A 20,836-nucleotide genomic window follows, 5' to 3' on the forward strand; every position below is an offset into this window, starting at 1 on the left:
TGATACAGAGATACAAGGAGGCAGCTGCAAAAGGAGCCTAAAGAGTCTCCTGTAATTTTAAAGCAAAGGAGTCATAGTGTTTTGCATGAGTTTGAAAATCCCAGAACTGCTCAAGTCTAACCTCAAAGGTGGGGTGGCAGAGAAGGGACAGAATTGATTTTGATGCAGTGTTTGTGTAGGTGGTAGCACATAGCTAGTAACTGGAAGGCAATAATTCCAGAGTAAGCCATAACTACTGGCACAATGGACTGGGAAACATAACTAACTCTATGGAATTTCTCCCTTCCGTGTAAAATCAAACCCTAAAGTTTAATTTTAGCTTAAAGAAAATAATGTGTTTGAAGACAGACTCAAAAGGATATTCAAAATAAAGAAGCCTTTAAACCACAGAAGTACATCCTTACAACACTGTCTGCTTCCAAACCTAGAAACTGACTTTCAGCTAAATCTCACATGACCTTAGTACTCAGCAGTTTTGCATCACTGGTCCTCAAATACAATTTAATTCCCTTCACTAAATTAAAAAAAAATCCAAATCAAAAAACCAGAAAGAAGCAAAATGTATATTGAATGCTATAAGAAAATCATTTTATCAATAGCACAAGTCCTAATGTGTATGGATTTTGAGATATTTTTAATAAGGACTAGTTGGCTATAGTCTTCCAATCCAATTAAGTTAATGTCAAGCATATTTATCAGAAATCACAATGAAAAAATTGTCAGCTTTCTTGCTGGAGAAAAACAAGACCCATTGTACAGAAGCACTCTGCACAAATAAAGCGTTTTTAAGTGTTTTATTTGTCCATTTGGAATGATTAGCATTTATAATCAACAACATAAATCCACCCCTCAGTGAAAAACCCGTCAGCTTGTTATTGCCAAACATATTACAGTCTACTGAAGGGTGAAGAATCACAGACATATAAAGATGAATAACAGTATGTCACCATTAAATCACTTACTCTGTTCATAACACTTTAATCCTCCAACATTGTAAATTAAGATTAGGGGAAAAAAAAAAATCAACATTTCCAGTGATAAAATACATAGTGTTTAGTACACAATATAACAGTACAGTGTATTAAACTAGTGCATTAGAAAGTTAAAAAAACGGACAGCTCCTTTGGAATAACTGCATCATTGCTGATCTCTCTGCTTGCAGCCACAGAAGCTACCAGGAAGTCTCCAAGAAGCATCCAACTACAGAAATCCATCACAGCTAAAATAATTTATTCTGAGATTATTATACTCATATTACCTGAATATGAGGACCTAAAATCAGATTCTTTCACATGTGGAGTGACCAGTGACATTCCTTAGGAAACCAAGCAAGCAATGAACAGATCTGCATCCATACTTGAAAATTACATGGAAAATTGCCTTTCATTTTTCAGCCACTTAAGTAAACAGTTAGTTAACATTTGGAAGTCTTCTACTAAAGTTTTAAAGTTTAGTGGTTTAAACCATTTTTCAAGGTTACTGGCATATATGAAATTTCCAAGTATGAATAAGTAGTATCAATATAACAGCTAAAAGACACAACATTTTTACTTACTAGACACAGAATTTTAAGAACCCTTCTCCAAAAATGAAAATGGAAGATCAACTTTATAAAAATTTTCCAGGAATGATCTGTATAATATTAACTTTATATTAGATGACAACTTCAATGACTGAAGTTAACAATTATTGGAATCAGCCTTCAAAATAAAGGGGATCAGAAGAATAATCTCTATAAATCAAAGTACACTGAAAATATTTTTCTCCAGATGTTGCCTGCTACAAATGGCCTCATACAGCTATTAGAGCCTTATCAAGTATGTGGAACAATTTGCTTGTCAATTAAACAGGATGTGAATGCGAAAAGTAGATGGACACAGGAAGTACATTTCATTAAGACAATGGATATCATCTTCCTTCAAACTGGCCAACAACAAACAAGAAAAATTCTGGAGCCAATTGAACTGCAAATGCGGTGAGGAAAAACCCATTCAGTACCTCATGTTCTCAATTAATTGCTTTTTTTACAACACAGTAACTTGGGGGAAAAAATAAAATGAAGCAACAGCTAAATAGAATCCCTCCATTCCCAAAGAACTGAATTATCCTCTCAATTTCACTCCACGATACCTAGGAAAAGTTTAAAAACAGCAGACACCCTTGTGTCATTACCACTGCTTGGCACACTAAACAATTCCCTCTGTGTCCACCAATTGTTATTTACCTTTTAATCAGTTTGCAAACCCTTAAAGGCAAAGACCACTTTTTTTAAAATTTCTTTTATACCAGGAAGTTCATAGCATCCATATCTCCTCTGTGCCACAGTAATATAATAAACTAAATATCATTGTTAGGCTTTAATTATTTTCTATTCAAAGCTCTAAATCTATCAAAAGAGAGATGTTTGCCCAAGTTTCTAGGAACAAAAGGCCAGTTTCCACATGTGACCTGACATGGAAATACCCATGATGCAATGTTTTTACTCTTTGTACTATGCAAAAAACCCCACAATATTATCATTAACAAACTAAGTTATGGTATCTTTTCATCCATTTCAACCCTTTCAGTGGAAAGAGGAGGTAGATTAGAAGTAAGCCACATGCTGCACTCCCTGATCAGTCATAAGGCACATTTCCATTCCACTGAAAATAGGATCTATTTTAGGGCTGGCAATGAAAGTTGAAAGATGTAATCAAATGCATTTGGAGAACTGCAATGTCTAGTCACAGACAGTAGCAAAAAAACAGACAAAACATATTTTTTTTGCTATAGGAAATCTAGGTACTTTATCCAAATGAAATTTGAGAATGATGGACCTACAAAAGTATGGGGCCCACTGGCTCATAAGGCTTACTGGCATTTAATTCTTTCTTTCACAGTGAAAGCAATGGACGTAATAGAGGAAGTGTTAAAAAATGCAGCTTAGGATGAATCTGTCTTCTGTTAATTTCTAAAGTTATCTTAGAAGTGAGCTGGTAAGTTAAGATGTTGTTATTAAAAGATATTTAAATCCAAGAATTTGTTTTCATCCTTACCTTGAACTAAAATTTGCCCCCAAAAACTGAAGGGCAAAAATCCCACAGTAATAGGGGATAAAGTTACAATCATGTTGATATCTACTCAAGTAAACCTTTAACAATTACCACGGACTGAATCCAGACTCTTAGCCAAGAGATCAATCACAGTTTCGCCCTCAGCTCTCCAGTTTGACTTGGCTCTTATTCAAAGTAACATGAGAACCAGGTTCTCCAAATGCCAAAGCCACCTCAGCAAGCTTCAACGTGAAAGTTGTCAAACTGTGCAAACTCAAAGGAGCGAGTTCCGAGGGCAGCCCAGCCGTTCCCCGGTTTGGAAATGGTGACATTCTCCCAGAGAGGATAACCATTTAACAGTCCTGAGGCCGAGTTGCCCTGTCAAAAAAAGGAAAATGTTAGCTTTGTAAAATCCAGGGTCTGTGTAGACACTGAGCCTGCTCACATGGGAGATAAGACAAAGCAGAAGGATGTCAAGTCACCTTTCAACTACATTTCACACATTTTTCATGCAGAGATGCATCTAAATATTGTATAGAATCCTCTGGTGTCTATCAGCTCTGTGGAATAGATCTAATGCCTTTACAGTGAATACATTAAAGGCTCCTCTTCTCCTACTCACAGCTTTGCTAACTCAGTGTAGAACCTGAAGTGTAAACTGGTTTTCCTCTTCCTTGTATCAGACTCTTTCAAAACGGCCCAACTTTCTTAAGGTGCTATGATACACTTGGCACTGCTACTGCAGAATGAGGCAGAAGTCAAAAGTAAAGAAAGATGTAATTTAGTAATTAAGCTGAAATAAAGAGGAGACAGCAGAGCTTTCAAGTATCACTCAAGCCACTTCAAGGCACAAAATTAAAACAGTTTCAAGAAAAATTACAATTTATCTTTTGTGTGTTCCACTTAAAAGTAGTAACAGTATTTAGAAAAAAGTACTTCAGTTTACTTGTATTTCTTAATCTCAAAGACAATTATAGAGACAGGTAAAAGCAAAGAATGTCTTTCAAGGAGTCGGTAGGAGAATTATTTAAAGATGGCTCTGTACAAAGACACAGTATGCTGCATCAAGCCATAAGAGGTACAAAATATTTAATAATGTAGATGGAAGTTTGAAGCATTGTCATTTTAAAATTACCCACACTGTTTTAAGTGATTAAATGTTCATCTTCAGTAACCAAATGTCTTGGCCCATTTTACAGATGGCAACCACTGTCGTAAATGTAGGTTTACCAAAGCTAAAACTAAACTACATCTATTTCAGTGAATGCCTTAGAGGAAAGTGTCCCTTTGTCTCCAAATGTGAAAGTAGAAGAGACAAAAACGAGCTTCTAATACTCAGTGGCATTCTAGCATGAGGGGCTTGGTGCATAATTTTAAGTTACCTTAAGTAGTAAAAATCCCCAGCCAAGATTCCCCATATTTCAAGACAGCTGGAGTCGCAAAGGTTCCATTAGACAAAGGGATTAGGCACTCAGAAGAGAACTTAAAGCCTTTTAGGTACTTACACCAATGACACACCCATCAAAGCACACAGGGATATTTAAAGTACAGTTTGGGGCTGCTTTCCTCCCCAAGTCACTATGGTTAAAAAAGGTGAAGTGGGAGGGAAAGAAAAAAATGCAGACAGGCTTCTCATTAACTGCAGCCCATTTATAAGTAACACAATGCCTGTGCTCTTCCAACACAGTAGAGAAGGAACTCAGCTTATCTGAGTTTTCCAGTCCTTTATTAGCTCCACATACAAGGCCTTAGTCTGCAAAGGGAACTGGTGGGAGACAGATTTGTAACACAGGCTACCTTAGTATTTTACTGACCGTCCTAAGAACAGGAAGCCAGGCCATCATCTTTCCATCAGATTAAATAAGAGACTTGCCTCTCTGACCCTTCTACCTCCAGCTTTCAATTCAGCTTTCCAGTTATTTTCCATACCTTCTACAGATTCTCAAGATCTGTTTTACAGTACAGGCAGCAGAATTTGGTATGGCATTTTAATATTGATTCAATGTAACAGATACTGTTTCTGGTTTTGATAGGGTAAACCAATACAAGTACACCATCAATAGTACAGCACAGCTTTGTCTAAACTATTTAGGACTGGAAGTTTCATAACTACTTTTCTAGCTTTTTTCCTGTGTCCTTACCTGAATGTTGAGAGTGAGTGTGTGCCATGCATTATCCCGAACACCAGCAAGTCCTTTCATTAATATTTCTTTTCCAGCTGAAAAACATGCTTAAGTTAGCAAAGTGTTACTTCAGCTCTCTGCTGAAACTGATAAATACCAAGCCAGCAAAAGGATAATAATATCTATTTTTCAGAAGTGTTCAGGATTGACATTTTACCAATTTCAGTTGCAGCATGGAAGGCTTAATATGCGAACGCAGACTCTGCACTATCAGTACATTTTCCTGTTTTGCCAGAACTGCTTTCTCACTGAAATCCTCAATGCTCTGGCAATTTGGCATAAGATGAGGATTCACTCTATGGAGGGTACAGCTCATTGAAGTGTGACAGTAGCTATCAGTCTGCTTATTCTATAGATTTTCTTGTTTATTTATTGCTTGTAACTATTTTAAATCACAGGGTTTCTGTTGCCACACTATCAAGTTGCTTAGCTCTACCCAAAATTTAAGCTAAGCAAAAATGGGGTGTGAATGACACCTGGAGGCATGACGAAGACCTGAAAAAAATAAAGTGCTACAAGTCTTCATTTATTCAGTAGACAGTTTTTACTGCAACATAATTTAACATTCAAACTCCCTTCTAGAAAAATGTAAAGATGACTGAAAATAGCTGTACAGAAGAAATTATCATCTCGCGTAACAAGTCTCAGCTTGAAATAATGGGGTGGTTGATCAAAATCCACTCATTTCATCTAGGAAAAATTACTTCTGACAGCCTGAGAAACTAATCAGGTAATGTTGTTAGGTCTTATTACAAATAAAAAAATTGAGTCAATCCTAAGCACAATTATGTATTTCCATACAGCTGAGACTTAAGTTTTTATGGAATTCTACATTGCAAAGTTTCACTAGGGAGCACTGATATGTTAGGATAAGCTGTGTAAAACCTTTGTTATTCTACCTGTCTATGGTAGAAGTGGAAAGGAACACAGACACACACACAAAAAATATATCTTATCAGATATACTCTAGATCTAGAAGCTACATTTGACTCATCAGAAACTACTGAAAATTTTAATTCATATTCCTGAAGTGATAGGAAATGCATTTAAACAACTAAATAGGCCAGTGCCTGTCAAGTGCTCTACAGATGAATACCCATGAATGTTAACATCACAAATAGAATGTGCTCACTCCACTGAGCTACACTAACAGGAGGATGCATAATTTGAGGAAACAGGAGGCCACTTATGATCCTCACTTTAGTCAGATGTAAGTACTGTGCCTTGAACTGCTCTCTAAGAAAAGCCATTTCATGTCAATCAGGATTTTCCTCATGCATAGTTTAAGAATATGGGTAAAATCTTTCTGTAATTGTATCGGAGTATTTATAAAAAGCAAAATAGTTCATATTGGCTAGTGTAAAACAGACTTTGTCAGTGAAAAAACAAAAATTCCAGAAAGCTCAGCATGAGAAATGGGCCAGCCAGTAGCCTTCAGATGCTTTCTCCACATATGAAATGAGGCCATCATTAGAACCAATAGGTTAAATTCATAGTAATGACAAATGAACTATAAAATCTGAATGTTCCCTATTTTTATCAAAGTTATCAAAATGACGTGTCCATATGCCAGCATGCCCTTTTGCAGAGAACTGCTTACCTAGGTCACCAGTGACTCTGTAGGTGCCATCTGCAAAAACCCAGAAGAAAACTCCTTTGGAATCTCGCACATATATCCCACCATTGTCAACTCTTCCTGCAATAAACACTCCTCCATCACGAGGTTTTTCTATGTAGATGTCACAAGTGACTGTCATGTTTACCCTGTAAGAGAAGATTAGTGTTTTAACAAGGAAGGAATCCATTCTTTTGAATAGGCAGTATTAGAAATTATTTCATTTCCTGAGATTATACTCCAGCTCAACAGTAAAGCACTGTGTTATGCATGCAATGAGAGCTGTAAAGAATAATAAAGCAAAGTAATCAATTAGAACCATCAAATAGCACCCAGAAAATTTACACAACTTCCTCCTCCTCAGAGCTGCACTACAAGGCTCTTAACCATAAAAATTGTTTCCCTCTATTAATGGATCTACACTTGTAATACAGATACAGCCACAAGGTCATTTACTTAAGAAGTAATAATTGTCTATAATTATTTACAGAATGTGAAAAGACTCTCTGTGACAGCAGCTCAGCTGATTCCTGAATTGGAGAATATCTATTCTAGCAACTTTTCTTCTCACTTCTAACAAAGTTTCATTCTGAGTTTTCATTCTAATGTAATGCTCCAGCTTCCTGAATAGATAGTCATTACACAAAAAAGATTACTTTCTTGCCTTCCCATTTATGAAAAAAGAGACCCCCACATTTCCCTTAAGCCATTATAAAGAGACTCAAGGCAATACAGCAATAATTACATAGTAATACTTTCAAAATATATCCAGGTTCAATAAAACCATCAGAGAAAAACACTAACAAACTCACGGTAAGAGAGCAAAAAGCTTTCACACACACAAGCTTAAAATCCAAACAATCCTGAAATTGAATCATGATAAATTTCCACCAACAACTGAGGTAAAGTATCATCCTACAGAGAAATTTAATGCAAGATTGGCTCAGAATTTCAATAGCAGGTGTTCATTGTTGAAAATATCTGCCAGGGACAAGTTGAGTCTTAAACTGAGGATGAAGCAAACAAACTTGAGAGCCTGAAATTGAGGACTATTATAAAAAGTTACAGACCAGTAAAATTTGACTAATAAACCGAATATTCAGGAAGCAAGCTTGGTTTTGAAAGCAAGATGAAGACTCAGAAAGAAACTGAACTAAAACAAAATAATAGAAGTTTTAGGAATCTCAGTATAGTAATTTAAAAATATGTCCTATGTAGCTGATATAGGAATCACTGAGTATAATTTACTCAATGAGGGAAAGTTGATTATAGGGAGAATATGAGACCTTTCCTAACAGAGGGCTGCAAAAGCAAACATCAGATAACTGAAGAACAACCTCCAAGTACAAGAGGGTGATATTCTTCCAGGCTTTGGATCAAAGTGATTCAATCACATCTCCAGGCCTGAAATTAGAAGTGTGAAGCAAGTTCTGAAAAAGCATTTGCCAGATCAATGATCTAATTAAAGTGAAAAAAAACCTGACAAGACTGCTATTTTAAAAAATGTATCAAAAGAATTTAGGCTAGGCCTCTAAGCCGCAGAGAAAGTTTTTAGCATGAAGTTTATTATTATTATTAAAATCATAATTAGTTAACAGGCTCTTTCCCAAGGGCTTATTAATTTTAAATAAACATTATTCTAAAATATGCTGCTTGATTCTGAATTACCATCTTTGCAGCTCCTAGCAATTTTTTAGCTCCTTCAAAGAATTACAATTTTAACCATACTGTAATCAAAGCAGTAAACCTCAGTTACTTTCAACAGAAATAAAAGTGGTTGAAGCAGGATTGGCATCAAATCCACACAATTCTAGAAACTGCTCAGAAGATGGCAGTCTGCAACAAATACAACTGAATTATAAATGAAATAGTCTGAGAGTTATGAGACTGATCAAACTCCTAACAAATACTCAAAACTATGTAATTCAAAATTAATCCTTTTCTTGGTCCAATTTAAGAAAAAAGAAACTCAGGGCACACATTGGTGTTTCTAGTATGCCAACTCAGATCCATTAGTGTAAAAAATTAGCTTGAACAAATATGCCCAGAAGGACATAAGCAAAATAAAAAAACAAAAAACACATTCTAAGACAGTATAGAATTAGGCTAAACAATCATGAAATGTGGTTGAATCCCCATCCTTTAGGAGTCACTTAAACAGCTGACCTTTTGCCCCTGAGCAGGGCTCAATGACTTTTAGAAGTGCCTGAATCATCATTCCTACATGTCTACAGAGAATCTGAAGGCAAAAGCAAAAGAGATTTCTCTCTCTGTCCAAGAGAAATGAGGCTTGAGACAAATTAATTGATCATTACTAGCATTGGCGAGGAGAACATTTCCCCAAATGTCACTACAAAATAGTATTTACATACCACTTAAAATTTCCTATGACACTGATGGTCTGGTCTGCATCAGAAACCCAAGTGATGGGCCGCTGAACCACCACCTGGCGGAGTGTGAACACGTGATCTCCTGGGTCAGAAGCATTTACAAAGTATTCAAATACACCTGTCTGATCTGCAAAATTTGGGGCTTCACTGAAAGGTGGATTACCTGTTCAGAAAATAAAATACACATCAACTCTAAAACATTATTTTTCTTCGGTGTACTTGTTTTCAGAAATTTCTCCTGAAAATTTTCTCCAGATTTTTGACTTGCTATATCAAAACAGCCCGCAAAATGGAAGTTTTTAAGCAGACACTGGTTTTTAAGCAAATACATGAACACCAGGTAAGACATTAAATTAAATACGCCTCATTGCAAGAGTAAGGTGTACACTCATACAGATGTAAGTTTTTGGAAAAACAGGTATAAATGAACAAAAACAAAATAGATCTTCAGGCTACCTCATGTAGATGATTCAAATAACATAACTTCTTGCCTTTCTACATTACAATTATATCTGCGTGCAAATGGAGTTTTTGGATAAGAGAATTCTGGCTTACGTATATTGAAATCATCATTGTAAATGGAAGGAAAGGGCTGAGGAGGAGGTGGCTCTGGGTAACCACATTTCCATCCTGTCTTGAGTGTGGTTAAAGTGTAGACTTCATCCACGTTCAGATCTAAAGAAAATCTTCCCCTCCATACCTGGAATTGAAAAAAGCTCAAGCTGCAAAAGTTAACAACTAACTGACAAAATACCCAAGCTCCTGAAGTCAAGATCCTCTGAAGTCCTGATTTAAGGCAAAATTCCCATCTTCTTGCCTCAGCATTTAAATATCTCTGGGCTATTTTTAAAACTCCTTTTCCCCAAACTTGTTATTACCTCCAGGTACAGTTGTACACAGCCAGTAAAACTGCAGTCAAACAGCCTTAAAACACACCCTAAATATGCAGCTTAAGCATGAAAGTTGAGGAGTTTCACCAAAGAGGGAAGACACACCTGAAACTGCAGAGGAACTGATAATTAAAAATGATCAACTTACCTGTAAAGGATGGAGTTGCTGGAAAAGGCTGGAGTTTCCAGATTCAAAATCAAGTCTAGAATGCCACACTTGAAGGGTTTGCACCATATACTACAATGGAACACACCATACAATTTAAAACACAACAACAGCAAAATAAACAACCTTGAATATTCAATTTGAGAAATACCACTCCTCTATGGGTGTCTAATTTTTGTTACTTTAAAGCTGTTGATCACATTAGAGGCCTCAACTTTATTCAGCTAATCATTACATATGCCTTAGATTTTTATAGATTATACATCAATAAGGCATTGCCCTAACAGGCCCTAATGTTGCTTATAAAGACAGAAAGCACTGCAAACAGACACAATCTTTAGCTTCTCTATCACCAACAATACACCTTGGATACAACCTCTCTTCCAAGTAACCAGACTGAAATAATATCCCACTAGTTTCACTTTTATGAGGCCTTCAGTCTAGTTGCTAGTTCTCTGATTTTAATTTTTCAGCAAAGTATTTTGCTTATATGTCTCCAGCCTTCTGCAATACTACAGCATATCAACTATATTAGTTATCAGATTTTAATCACACCTAATCCCTATAATTTCTTTTCAGTTACCAACATCAACAACAAAGCAAGTGACCTAGAGCTTGATTTGGATAAGCCATCTGATACTTCCCTAAAGGGAGCTGTGTATCCAAATTGACACTCAGCTTCTTTTCCTTAGTGAACCATTTTTTGTCAAAAGTATCATCCAAATTATCTGCTCCTAAAGGAAATTATTGCTGCTAAAAAATCAAAATCAAATCCCAAATAAGTAACAGTCAAGTTCTGAGAAGGAATCATCCAAATCAACTAACAGTGATTCCCTCCAGTTTACGCTGTGAAAGTATTGTTCACATTTCAGAAGGAAATATACTTTAGTGAAATTAAAAAATAGATTAAACAAATTAACAACTGGGAGAGTCTCAGAATATCTCTTCACAGGACGCAACAAAACCTACAATATAAAATCAACTACAGCTATTCCCCTGAAAATTAACTGATAACCAGAAAGGCAATGGCTGTGCCAGCCCAACAAACTATGTCAGCATGTCAGAGCACCCAGCCTTGGAAAATATTCTAAAGAAAAATTTAGTTGCATTTCTGTCCCATTAAATTTCTTCTTCAATATACAGATGATTAGACTGAGAGGCAGCAATTCTACAATTTCAGTTATGACATTGCAACCTGTGATACTGACTTACACGTATTTGATTATGAATGGCAATTCATTTTACAAGGCTGATCAAATGTATTCAAGATGTACTTACAAATGACCCTTTGAGGTAGAAAGTTGCTCTCTGAGGTATGACATTGAAATTTGGCAATGGAGGCCTGATACATTTAGAGTGATTATGACTCTAAAGAAAAAAAACAAATGCAACAGAAGAGACACACATTACTAGAATACAGCACATGGCAACATTAATGAAAAACCTACAGCACATAATTGAAATTAAAAGAGCAATAATTTATTTCACTGTTATCTTAATAGCTGCAATTGCAGTAGTTTAATCATTTTATTCTGAATACAGATTTTATTAAAGCACATGATATAACTTCCTCCCAGTGTGTCATCCAATTAAAGCTAATGTCTAATAAAAAGATAAAGATGGCATATATATTTGCCTCCAGGAAGTCTCAACAAGGTATTTTAAGTTCAGATAGAAAAAACAGCCTCTAGTGAACTCACTAATAAAGCTGCAAGTATCAGAGAACATTCACAGATACTGAACTACATAAATCAAGACAGGTTCTTCATAAGAAAACATCTCCTGTAACTTTTCTAGTCCACTGGAATTGCTGATGCACATACCATAGTTTCAATGATGATGGTAAGGTTCCCTAGGCCATCTGTCAGAGCTACAAAACTGCCACCTCCTTCTAAGTGTCCATCCACTTGCAAGTATGACCAGCCTGGCTGAGTAAATTGTGTGGTGTGTGCTGAGACAAAAATTAGAATACAATAATTAATTAATAGAAATTAATAGAAATTGTTACATTGGTAGGCTTAATTAAATTTCTCTCTCATACATGCTGAAAAAACTGAAACCTTATTTGCGGAAGAAAGTAATAGAACTTCCAAAACAAAATTTACCTATATAAGAGGAAAGATTAAAGAATTATACCGTGGGAAAATTAAAAAATCAATGCTGTGGCAGACAAAACAGTTAAAGTGATAGCAATTATTTAGACATTAAGCACAATAGATATACAGTAATCATGTCCACTCAATTTGAATATTCATCACAGTTTAGATGTTCCCAAATTTAGTTTTTTTCTTTAAATAAAGTAAACATTTATTTTTAACAAATAATTAGCAGGGAAAGCACAGATGGGCAACATCATGAGGAATAACTAAATAATTAGTGTTTTCAGAAAGTAAGTGAAACAATCAAAGAAGAATATGACCCAGATCATTAAAATCCTGAGCAACACGGACATAAGAACAATTGCTCAGCTGTTCTATTCATGGGAAACTGTGGCCAGTTTTGCTTTAATGCTTTTACAAATATAGATAACTATATTTGTATATATAGATAAATAGATATAGATAACTATATAGATAACTATAACTATATACTATAGATAACTAGCAGAAGAACAAAAAATTAATGCATTTGTCTTGTTCCTCCTTCATGGCACTGCATAGTTACTCTACAGAACTGCAGCAAAGACAGTAAAATATTACAGGACTACAAAGTAGCCAGTGAATCTGTGTGTCCACACACACTACACGAACATGCTTCCCTTTCCCAAGCTCAAGGAAATGCTGATTTACACAAGCCAAGAACATCAAGCAGGAAAAGAATACACAGGTTCTTTGTTCCATTTTTGCAAACTGAGAAGTAGCAAATGGAATTGATTGATACTCAAAGATTAAAAATAAAAAAGGGAAAGGAAATAGGAAAGCACATTAACCTTTACAGGCACTTCAGATCAAAATATTTCAATAGTAACAGCTAGAAAGGCAGTAGCTTATTACTTTCTGATACAGCTAAAGTTCAAGTATAAACATTTCCCTTACAATTATATCTTTCTGCTTTCTATTGAAATGAGATTATTTTTTTCTTTCTGAATGTATTCACAAAACTTTCCACAAATCTACCTCAATTTGGTACAAAAAATAATCCACATAAAACCACTAAATAAAGGCCTCGGAAAATACAGTGATGTTTGGTGTCAGATCACCAACTTATAACTGCAAGATTTTCACCTGTAATCCAGATAGGAGATTCAACCTTATAGTGGCCACTCCACGGCTCCTGTGCTGTCATCAATGCGCATCGACCGAAGGGCAGCTCCTCATAATAACTGGCCACCAGGTTCCATGCAATTGTTCTGGAAGGAAAACAGGTGTTTTCTCCATTCATATGGATAGTATTAGATTAACTTAGTACAAAAATCCATTCCTCCTTTTTCTCCAGCATGCAATGAAAACAATTTGGGGGGTGGAGGGAAAATCTTTCCCACAAAGAAAACCCACAGGAAAGGAAAATAAAGCAAATCAGCAAATCAGTGTTGAGAACTTCTTCCAAAATGGTTGGTAAATTCTCTGGCTAGAGCACCACAAAAAGTTTTACATTAAAAGAAACATGTATTGAGGGTAAAGACACCATTTGTTTGAGGTTTTTTCCTGTTCTGAAGAGAAAAAATTTTGTTAGCAAAGTCTACAGCTTTTTGCTGAGTGTTGTTTCATTGAGGTTTTTGTCATTGCTTGGTTATTTCTGTGCACGGTGGTAGTTGTTTTGGGTGGAGTTTTTTTAGGGAAGCAGTTAAGTACCACAAGAAAAAAAAATCTTTATCTGTATAAGTAACATACAAAAAACAACTTTAACCAGCCATCCTCAAGGAGTATTTGCTCCATCCTGACAATGATAATCACGCGCTTTGATTTGGGCTTCACTGAAAACGCTTTGCAAAGATTTTAAAGACCTCTGGGCCTTAAGGATGGAAATACAGCTTAACAGAGCAGATAAGCAAAAGGCAAAAGCTGTCAATCTGTTTTGCTATTGCATCCAGGTGCATACAAAGGCCTCATTCTAAAGTCACTGCCACAGACTTATCACACTATACATACATACAGAAGAGATCCTGGAAGTCTACAAAAACATGATCATAAAATAAACAACTGTTGAATTTAAATTTAACTTGCTTACATCAAACTTGTCCTGTTGATTTCAAACTTAGAAAGAAAAGTAGGAAACTCAACTTCAAAGGAAACAAACTTAGCAGAAAGATAAGCTGCCTTTCGTCAGAAAGGTTTTGTTTTCGTATACAAGCCAAGATAAGTCCACTGCTGGACATCTGGACTTAGAACTATTCTACAATAATTTATTAATACAACACATATGCCTCACTGTTAGGCTGAGAAAGAAATGGGCATATATAATTTGAAAGGGCTTGGAAAAATATAAAAACAATGGGAAAAAAATTGTCCCAAATTAAGATATTAAAATATATGAGGATAAGGAAGCAAGCAGAATGATCAGGAATTCATGCAGGAAATATTCACCTGTTTGAAAATTTCAGCTTGCAGAAGATTTGTACAAACGGTGACTAAAGAAATTCCCTTTACAAGTATTAGTGATTTTTCCTGCATTCCACTTGAAGCAACAAGAAGATTTCTCTTAATTTTTCCAAAATGAAGTTACAAAGCATCTAAAAGCTTTGAACAATTTTGCTCACATGTTGACGCCTACATTTTCTTTAATTAAACTTCTTCTTTCAGATTACCAGTTGCTGCACCAGAAACATCAAAGTTTATTTTCTATTCTTTTCTAAAACTGAGTTGTGGAATTTCCCAGGTAAGACAACTTTTTTTTTTACAGTTTTCAGTTTGGAAAGAAAATGTGCAGAAAACAGTAAATTTATCATGCATGTTTAAGAATGGATTCTGAGAAAGAAGTTGTATGGAAAAGCTAGATAATTACATCTGTTATTATCTGTTTAACTGAAGACAAACAATCTGATAAAGACCTCAAGAAAAATATGATAAATTAGTTTTATTGCTATTTTCCTCCAATGTCATCTCTTCTTAAGAACATTCTCTTTTTGATAATTATAATCAATCTCAAAGGCATCTGAAATTAACTGCATAAACCCACTGCATAAACTGCATAACCCCATCAAGTGCTGGGGAATAAGAATACATTGAAACCTATGAGACTTCTACTCCAGAAAGAGGTCAGAACAGCAGACTTCCTATCTTACAATATCTGACTTCAGACCACATTGGGGCGATTTTCAGTTTAGCTGTTTACTGACCAGAGCAGATGGATGTGTTATTTTAATAGCACTTTAAATAATTCTTACACCCCAGGTTGTGAAAGCAAGCAGCAGTGCCCAACACTTACGCAGTCATGTTTCCATTCACGTAGTTTTGGTTCAGGATCCGAGCCCAGCAGCCTGCACCAACATCATTATTGAAAGTACTGTAATCTTCTGATGACCACAGTTTCTTCCCAGTTAATATGGCATTTTGCACTGTTTTTGTCCCAGGATAGTGAGCCCTACACAGTATTTTGAAAAGAAAGAGCACTTAGTACAAGGAGAAAATCAAAGTTTGGAAGTACATATAGCAGCAGTGATTAACTTCCTTCAAACTGAAAATGAAAAATAAAATTTCTTTGGAATACCACAAGCAGAATACAAGGGGGAGCTGTAACATTCCAGAGCTTATTGTATTTACATTAGTAGATTATTTCTTCTGCCACATGATAGCATTTAGTTAAACTTAGATTTACAGATGCCATGCAATTTTCACAGCTTGCTAAAGCAAATCTCTGCCCTGAAATTGAGCTTGAAGATGGTCATTACCATAATCTGCTGAATAGAGAAAATACACGTTAACTCACACTATCTTAAACAAAACTATAAATAATGTAAAACTAACAGTAAGATACAGCACTAGGCATTATGCTAAGAATTTAGCTGCATGAATGGCTTAGAACTAAACATGAACTTGACTGATTTTGTACATCTTTTTTAATAAACTCAGGTTTCAAAAAAACATGCTAGTTGGACTAGAGAAGTTACAAGGTATAAACTGATAATAGTTGAAACATATAATGATAGCTAATTTTCTTTTCAAGGCCTTCCTTAGTATGAGACATCCTTTCTCCCAATGGAGGCTTTGATTATACGCAATCACAACACTGACACTGACCCATGGTGCAAGGTTTGCTGACTGAAATAAAACCTTTCAAACCACTTGCAGAAAACAGGGTTGTGATTTTCCTCACTTAGCACATTCACTGAACACACTTAATATATACACTAAAATGGAACTATTTCCTTAACTGCAACTTGACAAATCGATTCATTTGTGGCAGGAATACAAAACCAACAGTTTTTCTAGGCTGACTGTTGGGGTTTTTTTCATTATTTTCCCTCTAATGGACAATGACCTAGTTCCCAGTGTTGTAGTCCTTCATATGCAGCTTCACTATCAGTAATGTAACAGATAGTGAGGATTTTAGCTACATTCTGCTCTGCTGTACAGATTAGTGTGTATTTCCCCTTTGGCTTGGAAACCTAAGTGTTGCCTTAGTATCAAGCAAAAGATTTTTGTAATGGCATAAAGTGCATAGCTTGCAAAAATAAAGAAGAGAAGGAATAATTTGTCTTTCTACACTCCTGAAAATGTGTTTCTGAAGTGTCAATATCCCTGCCCAATAAAAGCTGAAATACACAAGAGATATATAATTTCCCTGTTAAGACTGAATCAGAGTAGGGATGTAAAACTTACACATTCAGTGTTAAGAAAATACAGCTTACTTAGACAGTGTAAAAACTGTTGAGCTTCATCCAGATATGATCCAAGACTCCACCTATGAAAAACTGCCAGGATACTCTTCATATTCAGAATGGGGGGACGGGTTAATTGCAAGGGTAGATGACACTGACTTCCTATATGTATTTGCAGAAAATAGCCCTCAGTTCAACACTTCCTATGGTTCAGGTATATAAAGATTAATGGAAAAGACTCAAATTGAAGCAAGGAACTGAGAAATTTGAAGCATGTGATTGAGTCAGGCAAGTTTATGGGACCTAGTAAGTAAAGTTTAGAGCTACTGTAAAAATAAAAGTAGCTTCTTGTACAACAATGTACAACATTTCATACACACATTTCCATTCAGACATCAATCAATCTGGAATTTAATCTACTAGAAAAATATTATTATGATAAAACCCAAAACTAGTATAACAAATCAACTGGTTCCATGTTTTCCAAATACAAATTTGTCATTAAAACAAAATGGGAGCTAAGAATCAAGTCATTGTAACTCAAAGAAGACTCATAGCCCAAATTCATTTCTGGATCACAAAATTTCAGTAACAAACCAGTGGAAATTACAAGACTGTGTACTAAGTTGTAAAGCTAAAGCACTTTTTGCATATCAGTTAAGAGTAACCAGAACCCTCATAATAAACAGTGTTGTCCAAAAAACCTTCAATCCATCAAAAGTGCAACCATGCCCAACAGGAATCTTCAGCATGATAGAAGACTCCTGATTGAATTAAAGGTTGAGGCTGTTACTGGGACAAGAGCTGCATGATTTGATTGGGTTAGTAAGAGAGTTTTATAGTATCAATCCTTTCCTTGCAGGTAAGAGTACACAGAGGTAAAGCTTTGTCTGTGTTAGTTCTAAGATGAAGACAAACTATAAACAAGCCACCATGAAAGAAGAAGAGAGAGAACCCCCTACCCAATCACATCGACCACTCCGTGGAGCTCAGAGTCAATCATCATGACAAAGGAAATGGGCTCCCACAGTCTATCGCTGGCTATGATCCTCACCTGCTCCAGACCATGCTTATCCAATGTGTACCTCAACAGCTTGGGAAAAAAAAGGAGAGCAAATAACAGAGAGAAGAAAAAAAATGTTTTTCAAATTGTCAAAACTTCATGTTGGGAAAGGCAGCATCTTCTTCAGCGCTAGCTGAAAAAACTACTATGCTTCAATTCATGTTTTTGCAACTTGGACAAGTGTTACACCAAACAAAACATGCAAGACTGTCAAGCACAAAGTGACTTCAAAGGACACCTTCTTCTACCATTCTGACTTCCAAAATACATAAAGAAAAATTAAAAATGTTTTGTTCTTCTTACAGGCACAAAAGTATAGATAAAGACAAAGCATATCACAATTCATGCAAGATACTCTATTTGCAGATCAGCCACTTAGATGTTACAGTGCTGACAGGTAAACTGTAAGATGTGTATGAACTTTCTGAACCTGAGCATTTGAAGGACAGACACCTAAATACTATTATCTTTCACTAGGTCAGCAAGAACTCTCTATGGTAGTTAGTACCTTAAAGTCAGCATTGGTTGAGAAGCATGGTGTTCTTGTTTTGTACTAACCTTAATTTCTTGATAGATAACAAAACCGAAGTTTCCTGCACAGGAAAACTTAACACTTCATTTTTTGTGATTAGTGGTGGTGGGGAAGTTGGGGAAAAATCTGTATGACATTCAAGAAAAACCTCTGACAAAAAGAACTTCCCTTTTAAAGAACAACTAAAACATATCTGTGGTTCTAAAGGCACAAACAAAAACAAGTACTCCTATCCTTGATTCTGTCAAGCTCTTAAAGAAACAAGAGCCATACACAGTCAGTACATTCATTCTTCAAGCTGTATTGTCATGGAAATCATTACTAAAACATTTCCTAATGCACCTGTTGAGCTGCAAGTCTTGCCTAACCTAAGAAAGTTTTTTTAAGTTTATTTTAGACCAAATGAGTTACTATATGCTGAAACTATAATCAGGATTTCTCAGGCAGACACTTTCAGGTGACTGATGTTTACAAACTCAACACATACAAAAGCAGTTTCTTTATAAAATTCCCGCTTAACTGACTTGCTATAACCCTTCACCATGCATTCACTTAAACTATGATGAGCATATCATACTTCCTCACACACAGAGGATAAATGGTACATGAGCGACTGCAAGAATGCTCTTATCACAGTAAGGTTAACAACAGAGATAAGTTAACAAATGTAACAAAAGTGAGCAATTTGTATCTGCACGGGTAATTTCCACCGGAAACATGTAATTTTGTAAAAGCTATGTATAATTTTGAGAAACCAGAGTTTACAAAAAGAGCAAGAGCAGCAGAGTAAATTGCCAGAAGCAAGTAAAAATGTGTATTATGGAACAAGAGTGAAGGTAAACAGTTGAGTTGACATTTGCTGAAAAACCAACAGAAAAAATTGAGATAGGCTGTATTAGTTTACAAACTTTGGGTGCTTGTTTTTACCTCTATGTTACTGTCAGTTCATGCATTTCTAATATTATCTGTTATCAGAAATTCAACAAGAAACAGAAACTTCAAGCTCTAGTATATGACCAGAAAAATCTCAGCTGCAGCCACAGAAAGTCCCAGGGTGATAAGTTCCACTCTGAAAGCTCAAGTTCACCCAAAATGAAAACCAGCTGCAGACCAAGAATCCAATCCTAAGGTTTTTCTGACTTGGAACATGCACATGCAGATTAGTTAAAAGTTTCCTGTCATTTGCTAGTGCTAAGAAGCCTAAAACACAGCTCCTAAATGGACACTTGAAAGAAATTATAGAAGAGTGATAAGGTCAGCTTATACATGTACTAAACTGAAAGAAGAGAGAAAGAAAGACTAATCCGTCACCACTGTACACAATGATGGAAAAAATGGAAACAGCTAGGAAATATGAAATAAGAATATATGACTCTTGAAAATGGAGAGGAAGACTTAGAGATAGGAAGGAATGTTTAAAAGGCCTCGCTTCTCCCACACTTACCCGACTACCTCAATAGCCTCATTAAGATAGGGATCAACTATCATCTCTTTTGAGATGCTCCAATCTCCATCCGCAGCGATGATGCCAACGTTCCATAGACCCAGTCTGTCCAAAGAATGTCGAAGCACCTTAGTAACAGATAACACCACTTAAAGTACAGCCTTCATCAATGAGGCAACATGAAATTCAAGACTGAAAACAAGAACTTCAGAAGGAGCCAGTGGAAGCCTCTATTTACAGACCAGGATGGATAAGAAAAGTGCTCACTTCTCAAACAAGAGCTATGGTGGCAACTAAGATGAAGTTAATGGTAAGTATTTTTAAAACTGAAGGGTTACCTCCAATATTGAGATGGTCATTATGCAAAAATGGGCTTCTCATCACTTGGACAACTTTTGACACCAGAAGTGCACATGTATATGTGGAGGGATAGAATGTAAGAAAATAAAGATAGTGCAGAAGGTAGTCCCACACCTGAGGAGCTGCAGCTGCACTAATCACCAAAGATTAGGAACAGGCCTGCCCTTAATAGGCCACAGCTGTGTCCAATAAGAAGACGAGCACTACAAAAGAGTGGGTTAGCTGGGTGAGGAGAGAGCTGGAGTTTGTTGGCTGTGCTGTGAGGAAGGAGTCAGTGCTGTGAGGAACTGCCCATGAGAAATCACTGAGACGGTATGGAGCTTTTGCAATAAGATGACAACACATATACTGCACTTGGACACTCTCAATATACTGACTCCTTGGCATGTATGTAATTCATTACA

At 36.0% G+C, this 20,836-nt stretch overlaps 1 protein-coding gene across 1 annotated transcript in view; it reads right to left on the reverse strand.

The window, feature by feature from the left end:
• Positions 1 to 779: 779 nt before the first annotated feature.
• Positions 780 to 20,836, reverse strand: part of GALC (galactosylceramidase) — a 31,585-nt gene continuing 11,528 nt past the window's right edge. Inside the window, 11 exon segments of the mRNA XM_036384580.2 lie at positions 780 to 3,410; positions 5,174 to 5,250; positions 6,816 to 6,979; positions 9,203 to 9,383; positions 9,776 to 9,920; positions 10,259 to 10,348; positions 11,555 to 11,644; positions 12,100 to 12,227; positions 13,501 to 13,625; positions 15,641 to 15,796; positions 17,996 to 18,126. Of these exon segments, the coding sequence (XP_036240473.1) occupies positions 3,267 to 3,410; positions 5,174 to 5,250; positions 6,816 to 6,979; positions 9,203 to 9,383; positions 9,776 to 9,920; positions 10,259 to 10,348; positions 11,555 to 11,644; positions 12,100 to 12,227; positions 13,501 to 13,625; positions 15,641 to 15,796; positions 17,996 to 18,126 (1,431 nt within the window). The 3' untranslated portion in view covers positions 780 to 3,266.

This window comes from Molothrus ater, chromosome 6, assembly GCF_012460135.2.
Source record: "Molothrus ater isolate BHLD 08-10-18 breed brown headed cowbird chromosome 6, BPBGC_Mater_1.1, whole genome shotgun sequence".
NCBI lineage: Eukaryota > Metazoa > Chordata > Aves > Passeriformes > Icteridae > Molothrus > Molothrus ater.